At 35.8% G+C, this 26,019-nt stretch overlaps 2 protein-coding genes across 3 annotated transcripts in view; both read left to right on the plus strand.

The window, feature by feature from the left end:
* The first annotated feature begins 13 nt into the window (after nt 1-13).
* On the plus strand, nt 14-2,109 carry LOC129241762 (NADH dehydrogenase [ubiquinone] 1 alpha subcomplex subunit 9, mitochondrial). Its single transcript, XM_054878264.1, has 4 exons — nt 14-312; nt 440-878; nt 955-1,320; nt 1,378-2,109. Exons 1-4 carry the CDS (start codon nt 273-275, stop codon nt 1,769-1,771), a joined length of 1,239 nt encoding a protein of 412 aa, XP_054734239.1. The 5' UTR covers nt 14-272; the 3' UTR covers nt 1,772-2,109.
* Nucleotides 2,110-3,254: 1,145 nt separating this feature from the next.
* The window catches only part of LOC129240141 (uncharacterized), a 38,774-nt gene continuing 16,009 nt past the window's right edge, over nt 3,255-26,019 (plus strand). The window contains exons 1-2 of one of the 2 annotated variants that reach the window (XM_054875699.1): nt 3,255-3,533; nt 3,736-4,770. In XM_054875699.1, the coding sequence (XP_054731674.1) occupies nt 4,497-4,770 (274 nt within the window). In that variant the 5' untranslated portion in view covers nt 3,255-3,533; nt 3,736-4,496. Of the gene's footprint in view, nt 4,771-26,019 lie in introns of both variants that reach the window. The other variant, XM_054875698.1, reaches the window with a different exon arrangement.

Below are 26,019 nucleotides of genomic sequence, written 5' to 3' on the forward strand. Positions count from 1 at the left end.
AGATTTTAAATTTCTAATTAAATATTTTGTTTTTAATAAAATCTCTTCGAAATCCAAATCCATCACTTTGCGATTTATCATTTCTTTTCTACCCGTTCCTGTGCTGAAAGTAAAACGTCAAAGCTTGACATTTCCAATTGACGGACGTGTTTTTGTTGTTTTTTGCATCTGGGGAAGTGTAATTTTTTATATACGACCGATTGCGAGTTTTCCTTGAAAGGGCTATTAAAACATTGTCAGATTTAGGGGATCTCATTCCGAAGTAACTAAATATGGCCTCGTTAATTTTGCTGCGCAATGGCCAATTAACAAGTAAGTGTAACAAACAATTTTGAAAACGTTTTTGACAGGAGTACTTATAAATTATGTAACTTGCGCTTGGTTCAGAAATGTGTCCAATGATTTACTATTATCGCACCTCCTCTTTTAAATATTATAGAACAACAAGGCTGTGCTGCATTGAGTGTATTTTGCGTGCGCCATGCTTCGAGCTCTACCGATGCGCCTCGTCCTTTGAAGACAACCAATGTCAGCACTATGCGCCGTGGTACCGGCGGACGCAGCAGTTTCAATGGAATTGTGGCAACTGTATTCGGTTGTACAGGTTTCGTAGGACGCTACGTTTGCAATAAGTTGGGAAAAACTGGTACTCAAATGATATTCCCCTATCGCGGTGACTCTGGCGAGGCGATTCGTCTAAAGGTATGCGGCGATTTAGGACAAGTGCTGTTCCAATTTTTCGATTTAAGAGATGAAAGAGCCATACGTGATGCCGTAAAATATTCGAATGTGGTCATCAATTTAATTGGTCGCGAATTCGAGACGAAAAATTTTAAGTTCAACGATGTACATGTGGATGGTGCCCGACGCATTGCTAGGTATACAAAAAATAAAAACTAAATCTAGATTTTTAAATGCATGAATATAGGTATATATTTTATATTAACGTTACAGGATTAGCAAAGAAGCTGGCGTTGAGCGTTTGATTCACTTGTCTGCGTTGAATGCTAGTCCTGAGCCGATGAGCTTTGTTCTCGAAGGTGGCAGCAATTTTTTGAAGAGCAAATACCATGGCGAATGCGCGGTACGCGATGAATTTCCTGAGGCGACAATTATCAGACCTGCGGATATCTACGGCTCCGAAGATCGTTTCCTTCGTTACTACGCTCACATTTGGCGTCGTCAATTCCGTGCCATGCCACTCTGGTTAGCCGGTGAACGCACTGTTAAGCAACCGGTTTACGTTTCTGATGTAGCGCAAGCTATCGTCAATTGCGCTAAAGATCCTGACACCGCCGGTCAAGTATACCAGGCTGTGGGGTAAGCCATATATATACATAACCTTTGTACTCTTTTTACATGCCGACCATCTTACAGACCCAAACGCTATCAATTGAGCGAATTGGTTGATTGGTTCCATCGCGTGATGCGCAAGGACGAAAAGTGGTGGGGTTATCACCGCTATGACATGCGTTGGGACCCCACTTTCCTAATGAAAGCCAAATTCACAGAACTTATCTGTCCAGGGCAACCTATCGGCGAGCTGCACATGGAGCGCATCGAACGCGAATGCGTAACCGATGTTGTGCGTGCTGACATACCATGTCTGGAAGATTTAGGTGTGCAACTGACCGCCATGGAAGATCAAGTACCATGGGAATTACGGCCATACCGCGCCGCGCAATATTATGATGCTGAAGTGGGAGAATGGGAGGAGCCTTCACCACCCAAACCAATAGCTCATCGTGATGAATTACGTATGTTTGCATAAAAATACGGCAATGGCAACAACGCTAATAACAACAGTTATGCAAATAATAGAAAAAAAGTATCTCATACAAGTTGGTGGCGTTGGTGGCCAAGCAGCAGTTTAAGGAAGAAACATTTACAAATACGCGAATTGTTATTCGTTGTACTTGTTGTGCGTTCTTTGTGGTATGGAGTAACATCTAGTGAATTATGGTCGTCTATGAGTGAATTCGTTTTTGAAATTGATGAAATTTTGAACAAGTAAAATATAGAATATAAATGGCATGGATTTGAGGGCCATATGTTAAAAAATGTGTTGTTGTTTTTTTTCTTATATGCGCACAAATTTCCGATTTATTAATTTCTTAGCAGATACTCGTATTTCACCATATTATTTTGAATGATTTTCATTACAATGCAATATTAAAAAATTTTCAACAAGCACTAATTTTTTGTTTATAAATCGCTTAAAAGTAAGCTTAATATTATCGGAACGCCTTCTTGGTTATATTTGCATATAAATAACTTCTAATAAATGTTTAAAATAAAGCCTTTTATAAACACTTATTTAAATTAAATTTTTTTCCGTTCAATATGTACGAGTATGGAACCTATTTTTTTATGATTATGAAGTATGAAATACTTAATTACAAATTTTTAGATATAGTATAAGAACTAAATAAGATAAATTAGGGTTTGCGAACATACATTAAATTTAAAAAAAGTTAGGTGAATTTATCTTGTTCCGTGCACCAGCTTTCAATTTAAACCGTTTATTATTAAAGCTATACCGATTGGCACAGCTGGTGCTTGGCTGGCCTGAACATTTTGCTCATTCAGCAGATTTCGGTATTCATAAGTGAACTCAAAATGTCTTTTTCGCTTTTCTAACAAGATTTATTTCTGTTTTTACAGCAATGATTTACTAATACATTTTATTTTTTATAACTATTTTAAAGCAGTTCTACACTTCGCTAGCAATTAGAAAAAATTTTACATTAACCGCTTTATAAGCAAACAGTATTTTTTGTCTTAAATCTTAGTCTAAACATTTGCCTTCTACTTTTAGCGACTTATAAGCATTTATTCTCTACTTACTTACAAAAGGTTCATTATTATAATTTCGCCATTGTTTTTAGGGCCTTAAACGATCATAAATATTTATTTAATAAACTCGGTCTAGGTTTTTCGATGTCCAGATTATTGTTTGCGTCTAGAAACTTATCTCATTGTTTCTGATTTTTCTTTAGTTAGTTTCTAGTTTTTAGAACTTGAAAACACCTACAGAAATGCTTTTGGGTTGATTTTGTCTTAATATCGAATATAGTCATATTGCCGTGAACACTGCCAACAGAAACCAGCCCTCAGCTGTCATTTCCAATCAGAAGTTGCCATATTACCGGTACATAGAACCCAATTAGCACACCTGAGCAGCTGATCAAATGATTTCCTAGTTTGATAAAGTTATCGATGCTTGTGTATGATCAACAGCAAAACTGAAGTCTATTTGACTTACAACAGAAATATCAAGTAAAAACAGGTTTAAAAGCCGGTTGTAATTATTAAAAAATTGCGTCTATTTATACATGTGTGTGTGTGGCAACTCTCGCCGATAAAAACTTTTGCGGGTAGAACCCGGAAAAAGACGAGGAAACGGCAACGGTTTTCCTTCATCGTGAGCCTTTCGTGTCGTTTGGAATTTGTATACATCGTGATTCGGTTCGCAGCCGTCTGTCTTGTGAAATTTCTGGAAGTTATAATTGCAAGAAAAAATCCGTATATATGTATGTTGTGAAAAATCACCGGTGTATAGTGTAATTTCGTTGGCTTGTGAAAATTCTGTGAAAGTGTGTGCGAAATTATTAAATATTTATTTTTTTTGTGGTACGTGTGTGTGTTATGCGCGCAACGCGAAAAAATATAATTTAAAATACAACGTTTAGATTAAGAAAGCATCTGTTTTTGTTCTATTACCGCATGTAATAGGTAAACGGTTGCGTCCAGAGCGTTTTCTAGTTTGAAGAGTGTTGTTTAAGTTTTTTCAATACTACTAAAAGTGTCGTCACACCCATGTGGGAGCTTTAAGTGCACGCAAGAAATATCAATACCGAAGCGTCGAGGAAAAATCGAAATTGCACGAAAACTAGGGAAGCAAGGAAGTGTGTAAAAACTTCCAAACACAGTTCGGAGCCCACAGGAAGCGAACGGCGAAATTTAATTGGTAGAGTGATATCTACGGTACTGCCACCAGGGCACATAGAATTGGGATTGTGTAAAAACAACAAAAACTGCAATATCATTATTCCTGCGAGAGTATTGCAGCAAATAGAAGCAATTGCACTAGCTAACTCAACAACACCAACAAGTAGGCAGATTACGCTGCATTGTGCGCACTAGTCTTGCGCTATTCTTAGATTATCATCTGCACTTTTGTGAGCCCATCGAAATTTTTTGTGCATCCAACGCGAATTGCCAAAATATTTGGTGTTGTAACATTTTACCACGACTAGGTACGCGAAACGTCTGTAGGGAATTCGTGTTTGAGCACTGCCCACAAAAGTTTGCCGGGCGTACTTTTATAGTGCAAATACACCAGCAACTACAATAGTGGTTGCCTTTTTCAGCATATACCAGAAATTTATGCGCTCTACCGCAACGGCGGCGTCAAAGGTGTACAGTCGAAGGAGTCGTTACAGTTACAGCAGCGGCAGCAGCTGAAGACAGGTGAAATCCAGCTACGCTTCAGAATGCTATTTGCAGCTTGTTCCACCGCAGCGCCCAAGGTGCTGCAGCATACTACGCACACCGCAAGCAATTTGGGGCAGCAGCAGTTGACAACGTTGCAACAGCTGAAGGATCAGCATGCGATGTCCTTGTCGCCGTCATCGTCGTCATCATCTTCGGGTATGCCAACGCCATTGCAAATGTCACCGAAACATCAAGTGGTATCAACAGGAACTGCAGTTGCAGCAGCTGCGGTGGCAGTGGCAGCGGCTGCGCGTGCAAACGAGGAGGCCAAAGGTGAGTAAAACACCAAAGCATAAATTGACGTACTAAATTTGAGTCAAATGTATCAGGTACATAGTATAAGTATGATACAATGAGGAAAACAATCAATGTGTGAAACTAGCCAAAATATCGACTTCCTAACATACTCACCCAATCGATTCATCACTGTCTGAAAAGGATAAACAAATGATTCCGCGATTTCACTTTTTGAACAGCATACAACTCCGCTAACATGTTCTGAAATACTGCTGGAGTGATAGCTCTTAGCCGGGAACGTTAGCAAAAGTAGGCCCTCACATTTCGAGATATTTTATTACCAAACAAAGTAAATTTTTTAGGCAAGACTATTTCCAAATTCTAGGGAAAATAGTGCAAAAGTGGTATAGAATTTACGATGCGACATACGGAATCAGATCGATCAAAATTGTGTTATTGGCTAGTTTGCCCAACTCTGTAAAAAAAATAATAATAGTGATTCTCAGGAAAAAACGGTGCACAAAATGTGACATCGCGTAAAAAAGGTAATAGGGGAAGTGTTACAAAATCGGCGAGTATAAAAGCTGTAGAAAAAAAATAAGCGAAAAGTGAGGATCAAGGGCATGTATGTACGTACATATTATATTTATGAATGTATGGAAGATATTGAAAAACGTTGCTGAACGAAAGCGACAATGGCCTTTCGTTTTATAAATATTTTGTTTTTATTTTTCGCTTTTTTATTTGTGTACGGATGTATATGCGTGTGTGTATCACCAGTGTTATGCACTCAAAACTTGCTTGTATCATATATTATACAGCACATTTGTATAATTTTTCTTATTGCTTTTTGTTTGCGTGCGCTTACCGGCATTACTTGGGCGCGCTTCAACCATTATGCAATCAGAGAATCGCATATAAAATGCTTGTGTATAAATATGTATATGTGATTGCATGTGCGCGCGAGAGTCTAAGTTGGAACAATCTGAGAGAAAGACTGGTTCTAAACTAGTTGTTTTAGTTATAATTTCCTCGCTATTTTCAATGGTGTAGGAATTAACAGTTTTAAGCTGAAAGTCATGGGCGAATATCGCTTTTTGTTGTTGTTTTGACAGCTTTTCTTATGTATAAATTGTCATTTCCAAAAGTGTATGAGAAATACTGATAAGTCGAATATAAATAAATGCTTGTTCCAATGGCGTTGGCTTGCCGATTATTGGAACGACTGGCGCCTTTCAAGTTTAAATAAAGTTTATATAGGGGCCCCCAAGGATAAGAGGCTCACATCGGCAACCCGTATATAACCCCTTAATACAGTTAGAAGGCCGAAAAAAAGCGATTTTTCCAGAATTTTTTCTGCGAAGACTTTTAAATTTATTGATCTAAAAATTTGTACACACAAATTTGTAAGACTTAGTATTAGTAAAAAAATTTATTTGGAAAGGCGCTACAACTGATCACTGGGAGCTTTTCTCAAAAAAGACGTTTTGCGGTGACCACTATATCTCTGAACTGGATCCTCTGAAGTTAAAAAACCAAACAGACTTCGTTACACTAATGTTAAATCTAGTAATTAATCGAAGGAATAAGCAAAATAAATTTTTTTGACAAAATGGCAGTTTCTTTAAAAAAAAGTCGAGTTGTGACCAAAATTTCGGCCTTAAATTGTTAAAAAAAATATGTAGGTATATTTATCGGTCAGCAAAAATCTTCGATAAATTACTACAAAATATATTTTAGCAGCTCCTGTCAAAATTTGAGCTAATCGGTTTAGCCGTTTTCGAGTTATGTTGATCACCGACTTTAAAAACTCCATTTTGAGAAAAACGAGTTTAAAGTTTGCCTTGTACTTTCAAGCACTCTGAAACTCCTTTTCAAATTTTCGTGTAACTTCGAGAATATTCACCGAAACGATATTAAATTTTCTGTGTGTATTCTTAAATATACATATGCACACAAAAAAAAATTTAAAAAAATCGATTTTTTGAAAATTCTAACTGTATGGGAATGTGGTTGTTGCGGAATTAATAAAAATAATAAAATACCGAGCTGAACCTAAGGCGGCAACCTAATTCTAATTTTGCCTGGGACTATATTTAATTTACCACAGGGCATACATACAAACATATACATATGTACATACATATATCGTAGATATTCATGTGTGGGGATACGCAGCAAACAGCAGATAATAACACAGAAGAAGATATTTAGTTCTGGGAATGAAAGCGTCATACATCTTCGACGTCACCTGTTCGTGTTTTGTGTTTCTCTCCAACTCTTTCGTGCATATACAAAAATTTTCGTGTATACATATTATTTAATGAATTATTTTCCTACAAATACGTATGCATTTATTTGTGAATATAAGCAATAAATTATTAAGTATTATTAAAGTGTTTTCACCAAGTTTTTTTGCTTTGTGTTTTATTTTTATATCATAAACTAATATTATATATCTGTTATAAATTTTAAAGCATTTTTTGTTTTCGCTTATTATTATTGTTTTAGAACATTTTTTTCATTTTTATATCAGAAACGGAATGAATCTATTTTAAGTTTTAAAATTGTTTTGCCTTTTTTTTCTTTTCTTTTCTTTATTTTGTTTTTATTTTGATTTATTTTCTATTTTATTTTGTGGTTACGCATTTACATATACATACATACATTCATATATACACGAATTTATGTATGTATTCTTAATAGAATTGGTTCTTTTCTTTTAAAATAGTCAACCAAAGAGAAACCTCAAACTTTTTGTATACCTTTCTGGCGCGTGCAGACATCTAACAGTTAGCTATTTATTTTAAATGCTGTTCGGAATGCCACATTTCCGTTGTAAGGGGCATATGTCAAATAAGAAACATGTCCAGCTATGACAAAATATTTCGAATGAGATTCCTTTTTTGTTTTGGACCGTAAACTGCATTTACAACGGATGACAATGTAATGTTGGAGAGTTGTTGAACGGGGCAAACGGGTTGATAACCAACCAAAGTAACAGCATTCTCAAATAGTTGTGGGCAATATAATATGCTATAAAAACAACAGCAAAAACAACGAACAATTTGTGAACTACAAATGACGTTAAACGGTAGACAATTAACACCTTTCGCTCTACTTTTCCCGAACAAAATTTAGCAGAGCAAAACTATATCTTAAACAGAAAAACGGAATTATTTGAACATATTTTTGTTTTGTGACTCACCGTCAGCTGATCGCGATGATATTTATTAAGCGAGCTCAACAACAACAACCTACGGGCAATTAGCACGGTGTGGCTTTCATTGGGGAAATGGCCTTTTTTGGCCATCCGACAAGTAGCCGTGATAATCACATTGAATCTTATGCGCAAGAGAACTGCACGCAATTCCCACCTGTCTTAGGAGGCGTTTAATGCTAATATAAATTTTATTATCTATTACTTGTATACCATACCCTTTTTCTCTGGGAAAGCATTTTTTGCCATTCCCTTCTAACATTCGTTCTTTCCGATTTATAAATTTATTGCTATACAAACATATATGCATACATATGTCCATACATACATACATATAGCTCGAATTTTATCATTAATTGGATTTGTTTTTTGTGCGTCATGTAACACATACCTACATTCTTATGCAATCTGCTTGAATTCAGCTGCATACATACATACTTATGCATTCGTGTGCATTAATATTGTAAATAATCTGATTGTTTGTTTTAAATTGCGAGACCAGCTGCCCTATAAAGTGACATTCGATTTAAAAGTTACATATACAAATAGTGCATACACACATTCATATCTACATATATATTTGTGCAGTAAGTCAGTCAAATGCGAGTGCACGTTAAATAATAAATTTTATTTTAATTTATTTAATTATACAATGAGTTAAATGAGAATCGATTAGTAGGCTTTTATTAATCGATTGCAACTTAATTCTAATTAGTTTCGATAATAATAGTGATGATCCACCATCTATTCACTTCGCTCTCCCTGGTTGTCGTTGTTTTAGCAATATAAACTTTCCCCATACATGTACGGGGAATGCTGCTGAAGTGACAGCTCTGTGCTGGTTGTAAATTCAGGTACCGTATAATCGACTATCGTGGGAACGTCGCTCTCTGTGGTCGTCCAGATTGCTCTCAGCAGTCCCTATAGCAGTCAGCGTACCCTTTCATTGTAAGTGCAGCAAGGCGAGTTCATTCAAGGTGGTGGCAAGAGAACAGCTGATTTTGCGATTTTATATTTCGATTGCCAAAGTGACCTGCTTCTTTGTTGTTGCTTTATTTGTTTGTTTACATTCTCAATGAAACTCGACATTCAAAACACTAAATTGCACAAACAAAATACAACTACTATATGAAACTGCTGTTGTTGCTCTAAAGATGGTGTATAGATTCGGTTTGGATGTTGTTAACTGTTTTATCGCGCGATATTAGAAGAGATATCAGAGAGCATAACAGTTTACGCTGGTCGGATAGTTCCCCTATCGATAACAACGCAAGGCTTATGACATAAGATATGTGACATTGTCAGTGAATTGCTTACTCGTATTATGTTTAATTTGGATAATACGAAAAATTTAATATAATTGGAAATATGCACAGATTTTTACGCCTTGCCCAATACTCAAGGAATTTCCGCCAAAAAAGTGCGCTTTAACTAAGGGTATAAAGAAAAGTATTAAAATAATAATAATTTTTTGGTAAGAAAATCAGTTTAAACCATGCTGCACCTCCGTTCTTAACCATTTTTCTATTACATTTCTCTGAAGGGTCTTCTTAACCCCTTGGGACCTCAAGTGCAGAATTATGCACATAATGTTTAAAGCATTATAATATTTTTATATTACTTTGTTGACAACACTTGGGACCTAATGTGCATAATTGTGCACATGCCGGAAAATTCATAAAACTTAATAAATATGCATGATTTTTCCCACATTTGTTTTTATGATGTCCTTCTTACTAATAATTAATAAAAAAATTATTTTATTATCCATTAACAATAATTCAGGTCTGAGGGGGTTAAGAACGACATCTCGATTGTGAAGAGAGTTTTCTATGAATGTTCCCCTAATGAGTTCAACAGCTCAAAATCCATTTTGTTGTATGAATTTCCCTCAAATTATTCATTTACATAACTAATGAACCAAGTTTCTTCATAAGTACCCCGATTCTCTCATTATTTCTCAGTATCTACTCGTCCGGATTTCAATGTTCGCTACTGTATGTACAGTGTACGACAAAACTAAAGCACGAAGTCCCTCTTGAACTCTTTAAGTTAAAAAAAGACAACAAATGGTTATATCCTTCAATTGTTTTTTCTAAATCTGATAATAACAAATATATATGACACAAAAATACAATATTCCAGTTTCTTAACGGAAAAATAGTACTGTTATGTGCAAAAACAAAGCACGTGCAAAAACTTGCTGCGACAAAACTAAAGCACAACTCCCTCTTTCTATCCATAGCTGGCAGTTAGTTATTAATGAGAACCGTTAGGATTTAAAATATTATACGTCAAGCATAAGCAAAGCATTATCAGTGTTATTGCGTGGTTTTAGCGGCATTTATTACATTTTCGAGCTAAAGAAATAAAAAAAAAGGTTAAAAATGGCCCGAAACAAGTATAATACGGTATTACGTGAAAAAATTATAGATGAATTTAATGGCGGTGAATCGGTTATCAATATTTCTCGAAAATTCAAGATTCATCACAGCGTAGTTTCCCGCACAATAAGTCGTTTTCGGTCATCCGGCTCCTTTGAAACCAAACATTCAGGTGGTAGGCCCCGAAAAACAACTACTCGTGAGGATAAATTAATTATCCGCAAGGTCCAGAAAGACCCCTTTATATCGGCGAGATCCCTGAGAAGTGAATTATCATTGCCCGTTAGCCTTAGAACCATTCAGCGAAGAACTGTCGAAGGTGGCTTCAAAACGTATAGAAGTGCTAAAAAACCTTTCATTTCAATAAAGAATCGGAGAGCACGACTCGAATTCGCGAAGGCGCATATTAACTGGACCATCAGCAAGTGGCGAACCGTCCTTTTCTCTGATGAATCCAAGTTCAACATTCAAAATTCTGATGGACTGAAGCTTGTACGCAGACCTAAAAAGCAGCGTTTAAACCCATGTTACTGTAAAGGTACTGTAAAGCATGGTGGAGGCAGCGTAATGGTGTGGGGCTGTTTTTCCGGCAATGGAGTGGGTCCAATTCATAGAATTAATGGCATAATGGACAGATTTGTGTACAAAGACATTCTCCAGACCATTATGCTGCCCCACGCTGAGGAGGAAATGCCACTGAGTTGGATATACCAGCAGGACAACGATCCTAAGCATACCGCTAAATGTGTGAAAGAATGGTTTGTTGCCAATAAAATTAAGGTATTGCAGTGGTCTGCACAATCACCCGATCTCAACCCCATAGAGAATCTATGGGAGATTGTAGATCGGAAAATAGAACGCGAAAACTGCAAAAACAAGGACTCCCTGTTTGTTCAGGTAGAACGAGCTTGGGAAAGCATTTCCATAGATGTTTTAAATAATTTGATTGAGTCTATGCCACGAAGATGTGCAGCGGTATTGAAAAACAAGGGCTTCGCTACGAAATATTAGAAGAACCAACTTTTCTTTACAAGTATATACCAATGTGCTTTAGTTTTGTCGCGGCATATTTAATACTACTTTTATGTTTGAATTAATATTTAAGTTTAGAATGAAGTTTATTGTATAATTTTTTTTTTACACAATAACCAATGTGCCCTCTTCTAAATACAATAAAAAGATTTGCCATTACTATTTGTTGGAAAGTTTATTTTCTGATTGTGGGGGTATGGGAAGTTTCGTGCTTTAGTTTTGTCGTACACTGTACGTGTGTATACATTTTGCAATATATTTCCCCTGCTATATTTTCTATTTGTTTTAGGTAGAAATTCTTAAGCTAATTAAATACAATCGTTGACACATCAAGTTCGTGATCACCCATCTGCTAAACTATTTAAATAATTCATAAAATAATTTTAAAATTTATTCATCACTATTCAGTAGAATACAAAACAAAAGATACTAAAAACTATTGTGCGAATATGTACAAATTGTTGCTCGCCAAAAATATGTTTGTATGCTGCTATGTTTTATGTTTATGTGTGTGGTTTGCAATATGTATGTACAGCTTTGGTCAACTAATCAGCAACGCAGTTGTATGGAAACTTGTTTTAACAATAATTAGGTATTATATTTCCGCTGTTAATATTAACCAGTTGGTAATTATTAATTAAATTCTACTTGGCCTATAGACATATTTTGATTTAGTATATTTTTCTTTTGTTGTGTTTGGATGGTTCCCCAAACCTTTTGGGGCCGTTCCGGTAGCGTAGAACCGACTGATACTGTATTCTGTAGCAAATGGAGAAGATTATTGATAATGAAATCAGATCAAACGCTGCACACTATAAAATTTTAAACATATGCAAAAATTATTCGAAAAGTATTATATTTAAAACCCAAACAAGGATTAAGGATTGATTCATAATTACAGCAAAAATAAATCATTGCTTTTACCAAATTTTCCATCACAAGTTATTCAAAAACAAAATTAAAATGATGATTAATTTTGCGCCACCTTGTAGATCATCTGCGCCTAACGCCTTTGAAATGAAGTGCTAATTATTTGAAAAACTGTTACTTAAACGTCGTTGACAATTAGTTGGCCGTAGCTGTATATTTAAAATAAATGAGTCAAACGTCGTACCCAAATTTATTTCTAGCATAAAACATTTATGCGGTCTCTTCCCACTCTATTTCTCAACCTTCTTAGCCTGGGCGTTGCTTCTTAACTTTATTCCTTTTACTTTCGTATACTCTCATATTAGGTATACGGTTTTTGTTTTGTTTAATTTCTTTACCTTCGGCTTTGATAGTTCACACTTAGATAAAATTTAAAATTTTCCATTGCGGCGTTTGTTTGCCTACTCAATACGATTACATATGCACAAATACTATATAGTAAAACTGCCAAAGCAAATATTTGTGTGTGCTTTTTCTTGCTTTATTGCCCCTATAGGATAGAAAAACAACATGAAGCAATAATTAAAGGTGATGTAAGTAGCCTAATTTTCACCCTGTGTTAGCCATCTTGAAGCTACTTAATAAATCCGTGTTGTCCTCTTGGAAAAGCTACTTTTTATTTCAGAGCAAATTCTAAAGAAAAAGTACTCAAAAGCGTAGAAATTAAAATTTTTGCTGAAAAAGTTAGCAGGCAATATTGTTTTGCCTATTCCATTTTACTTAGACTTTCGCATCTTTCAATTCTATTGAAAGTTCTGTGAAAATTACATTGATTAATAGCTGCTACATAGCCACATTTAGGTAAGTCTTTTGTTGCAGATTATCAATCTGATTTTTTGTTAATAACTGCTTAAAATTTATTTACACAGGTGTGAAAAAATTTGTACACAACGCAAAATTAATACTTCGTTGCTCCACCTTTTTGCTTTTCAACAGCTTGTAGTCGCCTTGTCATCGATTCCACTAACTTTTTGCAAACATCAGGGCTTATTTTATTCCATTCTTCCTGCAGAGCAATTTTCAAGAGTTGAATTGATGTACACTGCCTTTCCTGCATCCGGCGACCTAATTCATCCCACAAATGCTCAATGGCATTGAGGTCGGGACTTTGTGCAGGGGTTTTTATTACCTTTGGACAGTTATATAACAACCAGCTCTTGACGTCATATGAGGAATGTTTGGGATCGTTGTCCTGGTAGAATTGAAAACTACTTTCGATGCCTAGTTTTCTCACGCTTTCTTTCAAATTTTGTTTCAAAATTGTTAAATAAACGTGTTTATTCATTATTCCATCAATGAAATGCAATTTTCCAACTCCTGACGCCGCCATGCATCCCCAAACCATTACAGATCCACCACCGTGTTTAACCGTTTTTCTTAAATTCTTGCCTTCCAGCTCCTTGTTCGGTTTGCGCCACACTTTACCCCTTCCATCACATCCAAATAAATTAAATTTACTTTCGTCAGTAAATAATACCTAAAGAATGAATATTAAAATCATGAAATTGTTATTTTTTCCCCCACTTACAGTGCTCCAAAAATCGAAATCCTTAGCCATATATTGGCGAGCAAAAACAAGCCGGTCATTTTGTTTTTTCTTGCTTATTAGGGACTTCTTCCACGCAACTCGGCCGTGAAAATAATTTTTTCGAAGAAGTCTTCTTATTGTTTCGGGATTTACCTCCACCCCAGAAGCTTCTTTAACCATCGCAGTTAATTTTGGAGCAGAAATGAATGGATTTTTCTTCACTTCCCTTAGCACCATGCTCTCATCTTTGGAGGAAAGCTTCTTTGGACGGGTTCCACGATGCTTATTTGCAATGAAACCATTTTTATTGTATCTAGCAATAATATCGTGCACTGTTGATTTGCTTTTTTTTATCAATTTCGATATTGCTCGCTCAGATTTTCCGTCTAAGTGCAGTTGAATTACTATTTTGCGTTCCTCCAATGTAGACTGTTTACCATTACGCGGTAGTTTGCAAAATACTTTTATAAACTCACCCAATGATTGACAAGGCAACAATGAACAATAACTTTTAATACAAGTATAGAAAATTTAGAAATAACGGTATGCATATTTGCAAAACATGGTTTGCCCGACTTTAAATGTGAGACAGAGAAGTGGCCTTTTTCAGTTTTTTATACATTAACATTTTATAAAGCAACTTGGAATATATTTTTTTTTTTGTTGTTTTTAAATAAAACAATTTTTGTGAAAAAACAGAAAAAGGTAGAACGTGTTTTCTTTCATCAAAACATAGATATTATGTCTAGAAGTTTTCGTATGCATCTGCCCGACTTTGAATGTGAGTGACCGTATATAAATTTATCTTTTTTTAACACAGATTTTATACTTCTAACTTTGCAGGTAATCTCGTTAAAAAATCAAATGTATGATTAGCGGACGTGACGAAATAAAAGTGGTTTATCCTCGTTAAGAGTTTCCACTATTCTCAAGTTGTTTTATTTATTACTTCAGTGTAGGTTTACAAATGGCACATATAGATTCCAATCCGAAGCATGGTCAAAATACATACATATATGACACAAAGCCATGGGAATAGTTAAGTTAAAAATATAAATAATTAAGTACCACTTATAAAATAACATAAAATTATTCTATGGCTTACAACGACTTTTTTCAATTTTTTACTACATTTTCAGAAAGGGGATAAACTTATGCCCTTTTTTCCCTTGCTTCCAAATTGCATCAATGGATTAAGTAGCATCCGAAATCAGTTGTCAAACTTTACTTAACCTTGTATAATTGAATCATGGAAAAACAAAACAAATGTTTGTGGCGGTTAGTGTAACACAAGTAAAGAGAAATAAATATCAAAATATGGTATGAGCAGAGGGTTAAATATTTATTTACACATGTATGTATGAAAATGTGAATGTTTGTATGTTTGCTTGTTTAAATACCAAACATTGACAGCAATTATTATGACTCACATGACACCGAGGAACGGTAAGACGATGAGGACTCACTAAGTCTTAGAAATCTATGGAAAAATGTACAAAAAAAATTAAAAATAAAGAAAAAACAACAAATAAAAAAGCGAAAAAAAATTACTCAAGTTGTCCACTCGGTCTACGTTTATAGTCTAATTTCAGATTTGAGTGCAGGGACCCTAAAAATTTCAACAAACCAAGTATTAAAAAAATATGTCATTTACTAAAAATTTCCCCTCAAAAAAGGGTGAGGGTTTTTATCCGCCATATTGGGTGCGCCATGGTGAATTTCGCTGTTGACGCAAAAATCTTATAAATACATCTGCTTTCTACAGAAACTATGAAAATCAAATTCAGTCTGCAATAAGCGGAAATTTCTACGACTTTGATGTGATTCCCCACTTTATTGAAATACTTATTTAATAAATATGTAACTGTTACAATCAACAATACCGCAGTGTAAAATAAAATACATACATATATGTATGTAAACAAGAGCAACAAAAAAATTGTGCTAATAAAATGTAAGGAAAAGAAAAGCAAATTTGAAAGAATCGGCGAATTGGTTGACGTGACCTGGGTCATGACAGCGGTGTGTTTATGAAAAAAACTGAGATTGTGTTGGCTACAGAGTTTGATTGAAAAGTAATGAGCCTTATTTTTTTTAAGCAGTTTTACTAAACCTTTTGGCTTATACAACTAATATTCTTCAAAATAGGACCTTGAGCGGCAATACACTGCTGGTAGCGGTCCTTCTACTGCAGGAAACATTTTTTAAACTCATCCGGCGGAATCGCGTTCAATTCAGCTGTCACAGTTTTTTGGATCGCCTCGATGGAGTCGAAACGCTTCCCCTTCAGCTTTCTTTCGAGGCGCGAAACCAAGAAGAAGTCCGGAGGGGATGGTCTGGGCTGAAGGGAGGGTGGGGAAGCACCGGAACCCCCATCTTAGCCAATGCAGAGGTTTAGAGGAAGGCGGTGCGCGCCGGCGCATTGTCGTGATGAAGGGTCCAATTGTTGACGAGGTCGGGCCGAACCCGGGCGACGCGGTTTTTCAGCCGATGGAGCACTTCTTTGTAAAATGCCGCGTTTACAGTGCTTCCTGGAGGTACAAACTCATTGTGGACGCTGCTTCGAGAGTCCAGAGCGCTGTTCGTCTTCGACGTCCTCCCGGCCTTCCTTGAACGACTTGTGCCACCGTTTTACCTGGCCACTGGACAGAGATTGGTCCCCGTAAGCCTCCTTGAGTAGCAAAATTCTGCTGCCGAGAACCCAGCGACGTGGAAGCCGAAGTGTACTCGCTCAATTTCTTTTTTAACCATACCTGACATCATTTTACATAGCTTAGGCCAACCATGGTGAAACTATTTATAGAGGTGCTCTATACCGTTATTCGGCGCTGAGCGAATTTGACAGAATCGGCTGACGTCACTTGGGATGTGTTCAACAAAATTTAGCTTGTGCTAGTGATATACGAATCTTATGGCATGAGCATTAGCTGTTTGCTGAATTGTGTTTTCGTATATAACTAACGGAAGCTAAATTTTGTGGAACATATCTCGAATGACGTGGCAGCCAAAGTTGTCGTGTGGGTAGAGTTCTGACGAGGCAGCCGATTTTAGCCAGTTGCTAATTTTTTCACTTTTGATAATTTTAATTTCATTAAAACTGTAAGGTGTGGTGTGTGGTTCTTGTCATGAACCCCATGTGAACAAATTATTACCATAAATAAAAATACAAAATAAAAACTAAGTGACAGAGTTGGCCAATTTGTTTTCGTAGTACTTTGTACTTACAAAAAAAGCAATTTCAAGAAAAAAATTTCATAATTGAAATTTTCTTACGGTTGCCTTTGCTGTAGGAATATGAACGAAAATCAAAAATCTATCAATTTTTAAAATCGAAAAATTAGCCAACTTTCAAGATAGACAGTGAAAATATGAACATTTTGTATACATTTATTTTGTTAAATTTTATGGGGTGTTCAATTTTAAAGGTTTTACTGTAATTGAAAGTCCCATATTAGCTTCAATACTCTAATAATACGTTCACATATAAGTAGATGATCTACTTTTTCGCGCTTTACTCAAAATCCGTGATTAAAAAGCGCGATTTCCCATACAAAATTTCTCTCCCAAAATCTGAGATTATAAAATAATCCCAGATAATAACGATACTTATTGACATACAACCCTGTGTTTTCTGTGTTATCAATAATTATTATTACGAATGTAAGGGGAACCATCAAAATAAAAGCTAAATGAAATGGATGCCGGCAGAGAAAACAGGTCTTTTAACATAATTCTAATAAAATGTTTGTTAAATATTATTAATTAGGGATTCATTTTACAGAAAAAAAGCGTGTGTCCTCCTTTTACTTATTATAAAATGTAATATAGAATTTTCTATGCGTATTACTGTCATAATTTTTTGCAACCTCAGTAAACGTCGCATACGGATTTCCTCCAACTATTTATTATTAGCAGCCAATTAATTGCGCAGTTAAATTAGCTATTCCTTCTCCCTGTATTTTCTTCATATCATTAATAATAATAAAGAAACCAAAAACACCGAAGTATTCCACCAAAATAATTTTTATGAAGAAAAACCTCTCAAAGCAGTATTGACAGCTGATTGTAGATTTTGCAGGTAATCTACCATATGTGAACGGGTAGATTAATTAGGGTTGGTGTCGAAATTCTGTATGTACAAAATTCTAAAAACAAAATTCACTTTTTAAAATTCTGCTTTTTTAAAATTCTGCTTTCTAAAATTCTGCTTTAAATATTCTGTATTAAAATATAATGTTAACAATGTTAAAGAGGTAATGTAATTATTTAATTTATTATTATTATTTTTTTTTATTATTATTCGAGATATTAAATAAAAAATAATAATAATAATTTTTTCTTCAGTTTTGATAGAATCCACAGTATTTTTGCGTAGAACTTCTTTTCGCGTGGGCGGCCTTCGGCTGCGCTTCAAAAAAATAACCCTCATCAGTCCAACTCCGGCTACGCAATCCACCGTATTTTTGCGTAAAACTCCTTTCCGTGTTAAAACCATTGAGGCCTTCCAGCCTTTTTTTTATTCAATATCTCGAAAACTAAGCGAGATATCAAACAATTTTACTCTTTCATTTCGTTTTCTTTTGTCGAGTTCATACATATGTTTGCAATCAAATATTACCTGGAGATGACTTTGACTCTCTTCTTGTATGACGAAAATCACAAAACTTGAATAAAGCAGAATTTTTCGCTTAAACATGCAGAATTTTGAAAAAGCAGAATTTTAGAAAGCAGAATTTTAAAAAGCAGAATTTTAAAAAAAGCAGAATTTTAAAAAGCAGAATTTTTTTGCAATTTACAGAATTTTGTAACCCAGAATTTTCTAATACAGAATAATGACACGCTCCCGATTAATTATAGGTGATTAATGCATATGTGAACGTATTATAAGAACACTTGTCGTTAATCTCAATACGAGTACTGAAATGGTTCGTAGTTGATGAAAACGTATTAGGTCAGGTTTTTCCTACAGGGTATCTAATGCATCTTAATTTGTTTTTGTGGCGTCTGTACGACATTGCTCGAGTTATCTCTTTGTGGTAGTTTCAATGTGCAAATCCTCCATTATTCATATGTTATGTTGTGATGTTTCTAGGCGTGTAATGCATGTATTTTTTTTTTGTATTATTGTATTATATTATATCTATGTATGTATGTGTGTCGGCTATCATCGTTGACATTGAATAAATTATGTACGAGACCTTGATTTTCGGCATCCGTGTCGAGCATCTGCTGGGGATAGAGGCATACACAGGAAATACAAACTTTATTTATAACTATACATATCTATGGATATGTGTATGTATGTATTTTGACATGCATACAAAAGTGCAATATTAATTATTTGTCAATCTAATTTTAGTTGAATTCTTTTACCTTTTTTAATTGGATGAGTACGAGTATAGTTTTTCTCAGCTATAGCATATTGAGTATGTAACTATGTACCTACATATCATACCTACATATGTATGTATATGTGCAGGTATAAATGTGAAAATTCGCACAATGTAAAACATGAGAAATAGGCAAAAAAAGTAGACGGCAACAAATTTGCGATTCAACGATTTATTGCCGTGATGACAAATCGGTATGAGTTGGTTGCGCGCTTCTGTTAGTTGAAGGGACAATTGCCGGAAAAATATATTACAATTAATATCCTAGAGCAAGTAAAATGAATGAAAGCATCTACCGAGTAAATGCTGACTAAGGAATGCTAGATTAAGATTTCAAAACTTAGTGTTAGTCCCTAAGTAATAGGGCGCAAAATTAATCACCATATGGAAAGATTTAAAATTTTTGAAAATAGCGTTGTACGTAAAAAATTTTTGACACTTGCGAACTAGGCAGCTGATGTATAATAAATACATTGTGTTCTTGTAAAATTATCGTTTTTTCTATTCTTCGCATCGATTAATTTTTATGAGGTCAAATTATCGCAAATTTTTTTTCATCGTGCTTAAGAGTTTGGTCGGCGTTTTGAAAAACAGGGTTCAGTAGTAGCCGCCCATACTGGAAGAGGTGCTCAGCAAACTATTCACTGAGTATAAAACGTGGAAGTTGTGTGGTAAAATTATAAATATATGTGAACTCGTCGTTGTTCCGGTCTATTGAGCATTTCAAGAAGAACAACGTGGAAGCTTTAACCTTTCTAAATATGAAAAAAAAAACACAAAAATCATAAAAAAATCATTGTGTTCTTGTAAAATTATCGTTTTTTCTATTCTTCGCATCGATTAATTGTTATGAGGTCAAATTATCGCAAATTTTTTTTCATCGTGCTTAAGAGTTTGGTCGGCGTTTTGAAAAACAGGGTTCAGTAGTAGCCGCCCATACTGGAAGAGGTGCTCAGCAAACTATTCACTGAGTATAAAACGTGGAAGTTGTGTGGTAAAATTATAAATATATGTGAACTCGTCGTTGTTCCGGTCTATTGAGCATTTCAAGAAGAACAACGTGGAAGCTTTAACCTTTCTAAATATGAAAAAAAAACACAAAAATCATAAAAAAATCGGTGCAATGAGCCTAAAGCCTCACTAGTTCCAAACTGCCCTGGCTAAATTCTCTCAGTCATAGTTCTATTACTGCCTCTGATTTGCTTGAAATTTTGACACAAAATTACGAAAGTGTCAGCCTTTTGAAATATGCAAAAAAACACAAAAATCGTTTGTAAAAAAACGGTCAAATGAGCCTAAAGTTGCACTAGTACCAAATAATGTTTTTTACTTTATATAACCGGAAACTCTTTTACTCACCCTCGTATGAACGTTAGCATGGCAACAAATGTTAGATTAATCAAGAATGTAGAATTTCTCATAAAATACGGATGAGTTCAAAAGCTTATCAATTACGTCGACCACATTTCATAATTCATGAGGAGATAATTTTTTGTAGCAGTGTTTGCATCAACTGCTTCGTGGCCAAGGATGATAGAAGATTTCAAGGTGTGGCCATCCGAAGCAAAATTATGAGAGGAACTTTGGCAGTTATGTTACAGAGGTTTTGTCAGCCAGATTGGGCCCGGTTCATTTCACACCTTTTTTTACGTTCTTCCAATCAGTCGTTGTTCAGACGACAACGAAGTAACAAAGGCAAGTCTTCGTTGATTTTTTTCTTATATCACTAATACAATCTTAGTTTCAAAACCGTAAACAAACCGCTGTCACATCGCCTATTACGTCAGAAAATCAGCTGATTCCTTCAAATTTGCTGAGAGCCGGTTAACGGTCTGATGTTGGGCACACCTTCTGAATTCTTTTCATCATGGTTGGAGTAGTAACAAAAAACTTGGAGTCGGCCGAAGCACTTCGAGCTAAATTATTCATGTGTGCTTCAGCTACCGCTGCTGCTCTCGTTTCTGTTGATCCGCAGCTATGGCATTAGCTGCTATTTGGGCAGCGTTCGTTTTTGTTATGTTAAATGCATTTCTTATGCGTTTTTGCGGCGCTACATTGAAAATATAACTGACAAATTTCCAGGAACTGTACATCAAATGATTAATATTTACTTCAAACAAAGGCTCTCTTCTAAAACCCGAAAGTACAGACGGGCAATACAAATCTAGATTTTTATTGTTACTGGGCGTTTACATGGAACTCTGTTTTGCATAGCTTGACTTGTTTACAGTAGCACAGAAAACAAACTATGTGACATATCACGCTGAAATTTGCCATGTAAGCTTATAACAGTCCTACCAAAAAACAAAAAATTTATTTTTGCCATATGTCATCCGCGGACCGTTTTATTGATAACGTCTCGTTCATATTTGAGCAGAAGATATATACATACATACTGCATAGTATGAGTCCATGTAACATTTAAAATTTAAGGTTAAATATGTGGAACTTACAATATTTAGCGCACTAGGCACATCTGTTACGTTATCATGAATCTGTAAACCAATTTGCACTTTCCCAATTGATAAGCTTTTGAACTCATATGTAGTTTTTGAGAAACTGTACATTCTTTGTTGCCACGCGTTCCGCAAGTGGAGCTATGCTATTTCTAAAATATAATATTACATATTTATGTATGTACATTTATGTATTCATGTTGATGTATAACGCGCCGAGTCTAAAGCTGATAAGGCCAAAGTCTGAAACTTATTCATACGAAACAGTTGTTTTTCATGATGATAATAGATTCACGTGTCACAGTGAGATTCAGTTACGATTAAGATGTAATGATGCTATAATAGAGGGCTTTCCAATATGGACGGGTCGATGTTCAAACTAAATAAAACTAGCTGTATTTGAGGTATTACCGAAATTCGGGGGATTCCTGTAGTTATCTGTGGCCTTTCTAGCCACGGGTGGATCATCAAAGGCGTCCACGAAAGCTTCTTGATCTAACACAGCTACTTCTCGTCAATGATGGGGATTTTGATCGGATATTGGCCGAGTCCCGTATCTCTTCTGCAGTGGCATTATATCAGCATTTATCTCAGTTGCTAGAGCAGTGTACTCCATTTAATCCCATTACTGCATCGCGGAGTATAATTTTGGTAGATGAAGGCTTACTCCTAAGAGGAATTGAAATGCTTTTTGACCATCGATCCGTAATGGCGAATAGACTTGACTTAGATTTAGATTAGATTCTTTATGAAGTTTGCACCTCGACATGGAACGAAATTAAATTACTGGGCAAAATCGGGATCAGTGGAAACAACTTGTTCCATATTCCATATAGGAATAAAAGGATCAAATATACTTCGACCGCATGGTCTTTTGTAGTATAAGGGCACTTAACTTATACGCCAAGATCATAAAATACCGAGAAAAGAAATAACCTACGAATTTGTAAGTAGTCAAGTAGTCAAAAAGTAAGTTCATACTACCCACTAAAAGTTTACTATTCACAACAACGGCCCACGACAAAATTGCGCTGACTGAGTTAAGTATACTGCTACAACAACAACAACAACAACAACGACCCATGACAGTTGGGCAAGCAGCTACAACAACAGCAACCCACAGAGTCGGTTCTACTTAACCGGAACGACCTGGATTAATATCCGGCCAGGAACTGTCCCTTCAGCAGAATTCCCCGTATATGTATGGTAAACAACAGCAACAACGATATTTTTTATTAGATTGTGTTAGATGTTTGCATCCAAATGCTTCGTAGTGTCTAGACATTTTTCTACTAATATCGGATTCAACGCTAGCGAGCTTAGAACCCCTCTTAAAGGGTATAGCGTATACATCATCTTCTTTAATATGGTGTGTTCAAAATGTATCGCGAATTTTGTGTTTTTTTCAAAAATTCTTTATATATTCATTAATATCTATTTTGCCCCCCTTCAAAGTAGTCCCCATGAGTTATTATGCACTCGTGCCAACTAAGCTTTTCCAAAAGTCTTTTTTTATCTTATTCAGCTCCTCCGGCATCGAAGTCTTTATCTCGTCAATCGTAGCGTCGTCCTTTCATGGGCCTCTTCAATTTCGGGAACAAGAAAAAGTCACAGGGGCCAGATCTGGGGAATACGGTGGCTGTGGCGTCATTAGTGTGTTGTTTTTGGCCAAAAAGTCACGCACTAGCGACGATGTGTGAGCAGGGCCGTTATCGTGATGCAAGAGCCAATTTTTGTTCTTCCACAAATCCGGCCGTTTCTGGCGGATTGCTTCGCGCAAATTGCGCATAACTTGCATGTAATATTCCTTATTGACCGTTTTACCCTGTGGCAAGAACTCATGATGCACAACGCCCCTGCAAGCGAAGAAAACGGTAAGCAAAACTTTTACATTCGACCGAAGTGGCCGAGGTTTTTTCGGTATTGGTTTGTGCGGCAGCTTCCATTGAGATGATTGAGCTTTGGTTTCCACGTCATAACCATAAGCCCACGATTCGTCACCAGTTATGATCCTCTGGAGAAAATTTGGGTCGTCGCGGACAAAGTCCAACATCTCTTTTGGTCGAAATTGAGCAGTTTTGGTACGAATTTTGCGGCGACCCGTCTCGTGCCCAAATCATTGAAAAAAATCGAATGGCACGAGCCAATCGATATGTCTAAGTCCTCAGCAACTTCTCTAACGGTGATTCGACGATTGGCCAATACCACTTTCTTTACTTCATAATTTTTTTCATCCGGCACGCTTTTCGTCGTTCTCATCTTCTCGGCCTTCTGAGAACATTTTGTACCACCGATAAACGTTGCTTTGGTCCAAAGTTGCTTCTCCGTATGACACAGTCAAATTTAATACAGGTTCTTAATCCATCTTTTTGAATAGGTAAAAATCGAAGACCAGCCGAAGCACGTGCAAGCAAAGCAGCTGTCAACATTTAACTGAACATTCAAAATGGCTGAACTCGTCGGCATGAGTGAGAGACATGAGTACCAACATAGCGCCAAAAAAAATCGAAATTCAAATATACGTAACCTGCGAAAATTCAAAATTCGCGATACTTTTTGAACACACCTCGTATTTATCCGTCAACATTACCAGCCAACTTTGAGCTATACTAAACCAGGAGATTTACTGGATCGTCTTTCCAAATATTGCTCCCATTTAATCGTTCTTGAAACAGATGGAGTTGGAGAAAAATCTGCTTGCACTCTTTCATTCCTTCTGCTGCTTAACCAACGTAGAATTTCCCGCTCTATTTCTATGGATGAAGACATAATGTATGCACCATTATTGGTTTCGTGGTCCCATAAATGAGCTAGCTAAAGTGAAATGAATTTATAGTAAACTAGCAAACCCGGCCCCCTTCGCTGGGCACACTAAAATAGAATAGATATGGTTTAGAACAGAAAATATATGGTTTTCATATTATTTATTTCTTTATTCTTTATTCAAGCGCTTTGGCATAAACAATATTTTTTGTTTTTCTATTTGTTTTTGAGTAAATATAAAATATAAATTGAAAATCAGGAAAAAAGAAGATTGTTTTTAAATTTCAAATCAACGCATATGAATAAACAATCGTCTTTTTTCCTGATCATCCATGAGTTTTTCGTTTCAATTTATATGTTTTATTAAGCATTGGAGCTTTTTTAACCATTATCCATTTATATTTTTCAAAAAAAAAACGAAAAAAATTTTTTTTTCCACGAACACATAATTTCATTCGGATTTCACATTAAATTCTCAAATTTCGTAAGAAATTATTCACTGTTCCAAAATCCACTCCAAAAAAATTCACAAACAATTTTTACATGTTGCACTTACGTTTTTTCCTTATGGCATCCAAATCAGAAAGAAATATTGACACATTGTAACTCACACTGTCAATTTGACAGTTCAGTTCCGCCCCAAGCGTTAAAAAAGTAAGCGACATTATGGCTGGTTCAAAAGAACGCTGTACCCGTTGCCAGTGCTCCGAATTACAACCAAACTTTACGAAACCCATTTTCAATACTTAACAATGTGCGTAAGTTTGGTTTAATTCGGTGCAAAGACACGGCGGGTCCACGTTTTGGCATATATTTCGAGACCATAATCATCAATAGGTATGAAAATTACCCCGTATTAAAGCACTTATCAACAGCTTTCATTTGATACCCATATTGTACATACACAACCAAAGGTTACCCGGGTCCACGTTTTGACCTATATCTCGAGACCCCAGTCACGGAGCGGCATGAAAAATACTCTGTACTAAAGCATTCACCAACAGCTTCAATTTGATATCCATATTGTACAAACACATTCTAGGGTCCACGTTTTGGTCTCTATCTCGAGACCCTAGTCACGGAGCGGCATGAAAAATACTCTGGACTAAAGCATTCACCAACAGCTTCCATTTGATACCCATATTGTACATACACATCCGAAGGTTACCCGGGTCCACGTTTTGACCTATATCTCGAGCCCTATGTCCAAAATAAAATATAATCCATGTTACTCGTGGATGATGTAGCTTTCGAATGGTGAAAGAATTTTTAAAATCGGTCCAGTAGTTTTTGAGCTTATTCATTACAACCAAACAAACAAAGTTTTCCTCTTTATAATATTAGTGTAGATAGTGGATCAAAGATAAGCAAATCGCGGGGTCCCATCGTGTGATAGGCGAATACGTCACTGTATAATTAAAAACATTTCGCAGTTATCAATTCGAATCTCTATTTTCAATGCCAAAAATTATAATACCGGAAGACTGTTCCCAACTGTATACATAAAACATTCGTATGTATGTATGCGGCATATTTAATCTGAAAAATAATTCTTAAATTCTAACCCCATCAGTCGTGCGGG

This window comes from Anastrepha obliqua, chromosome 3, assembly GCF_027943255.1.
Source record: "Anastrepha obliqua isolate idAnaObli1 chromosome 3, idAnaObli1_1.0, whole genome shotgun sequence".
In the NCBI taxonomy this organism is placed as follows: domain Eukaryota; kingdom Metazoa; phylum Arthropoda; class Insecta; order Diptera; family Tephritidae; genus Anastrepha; species Anastrepha obliqua.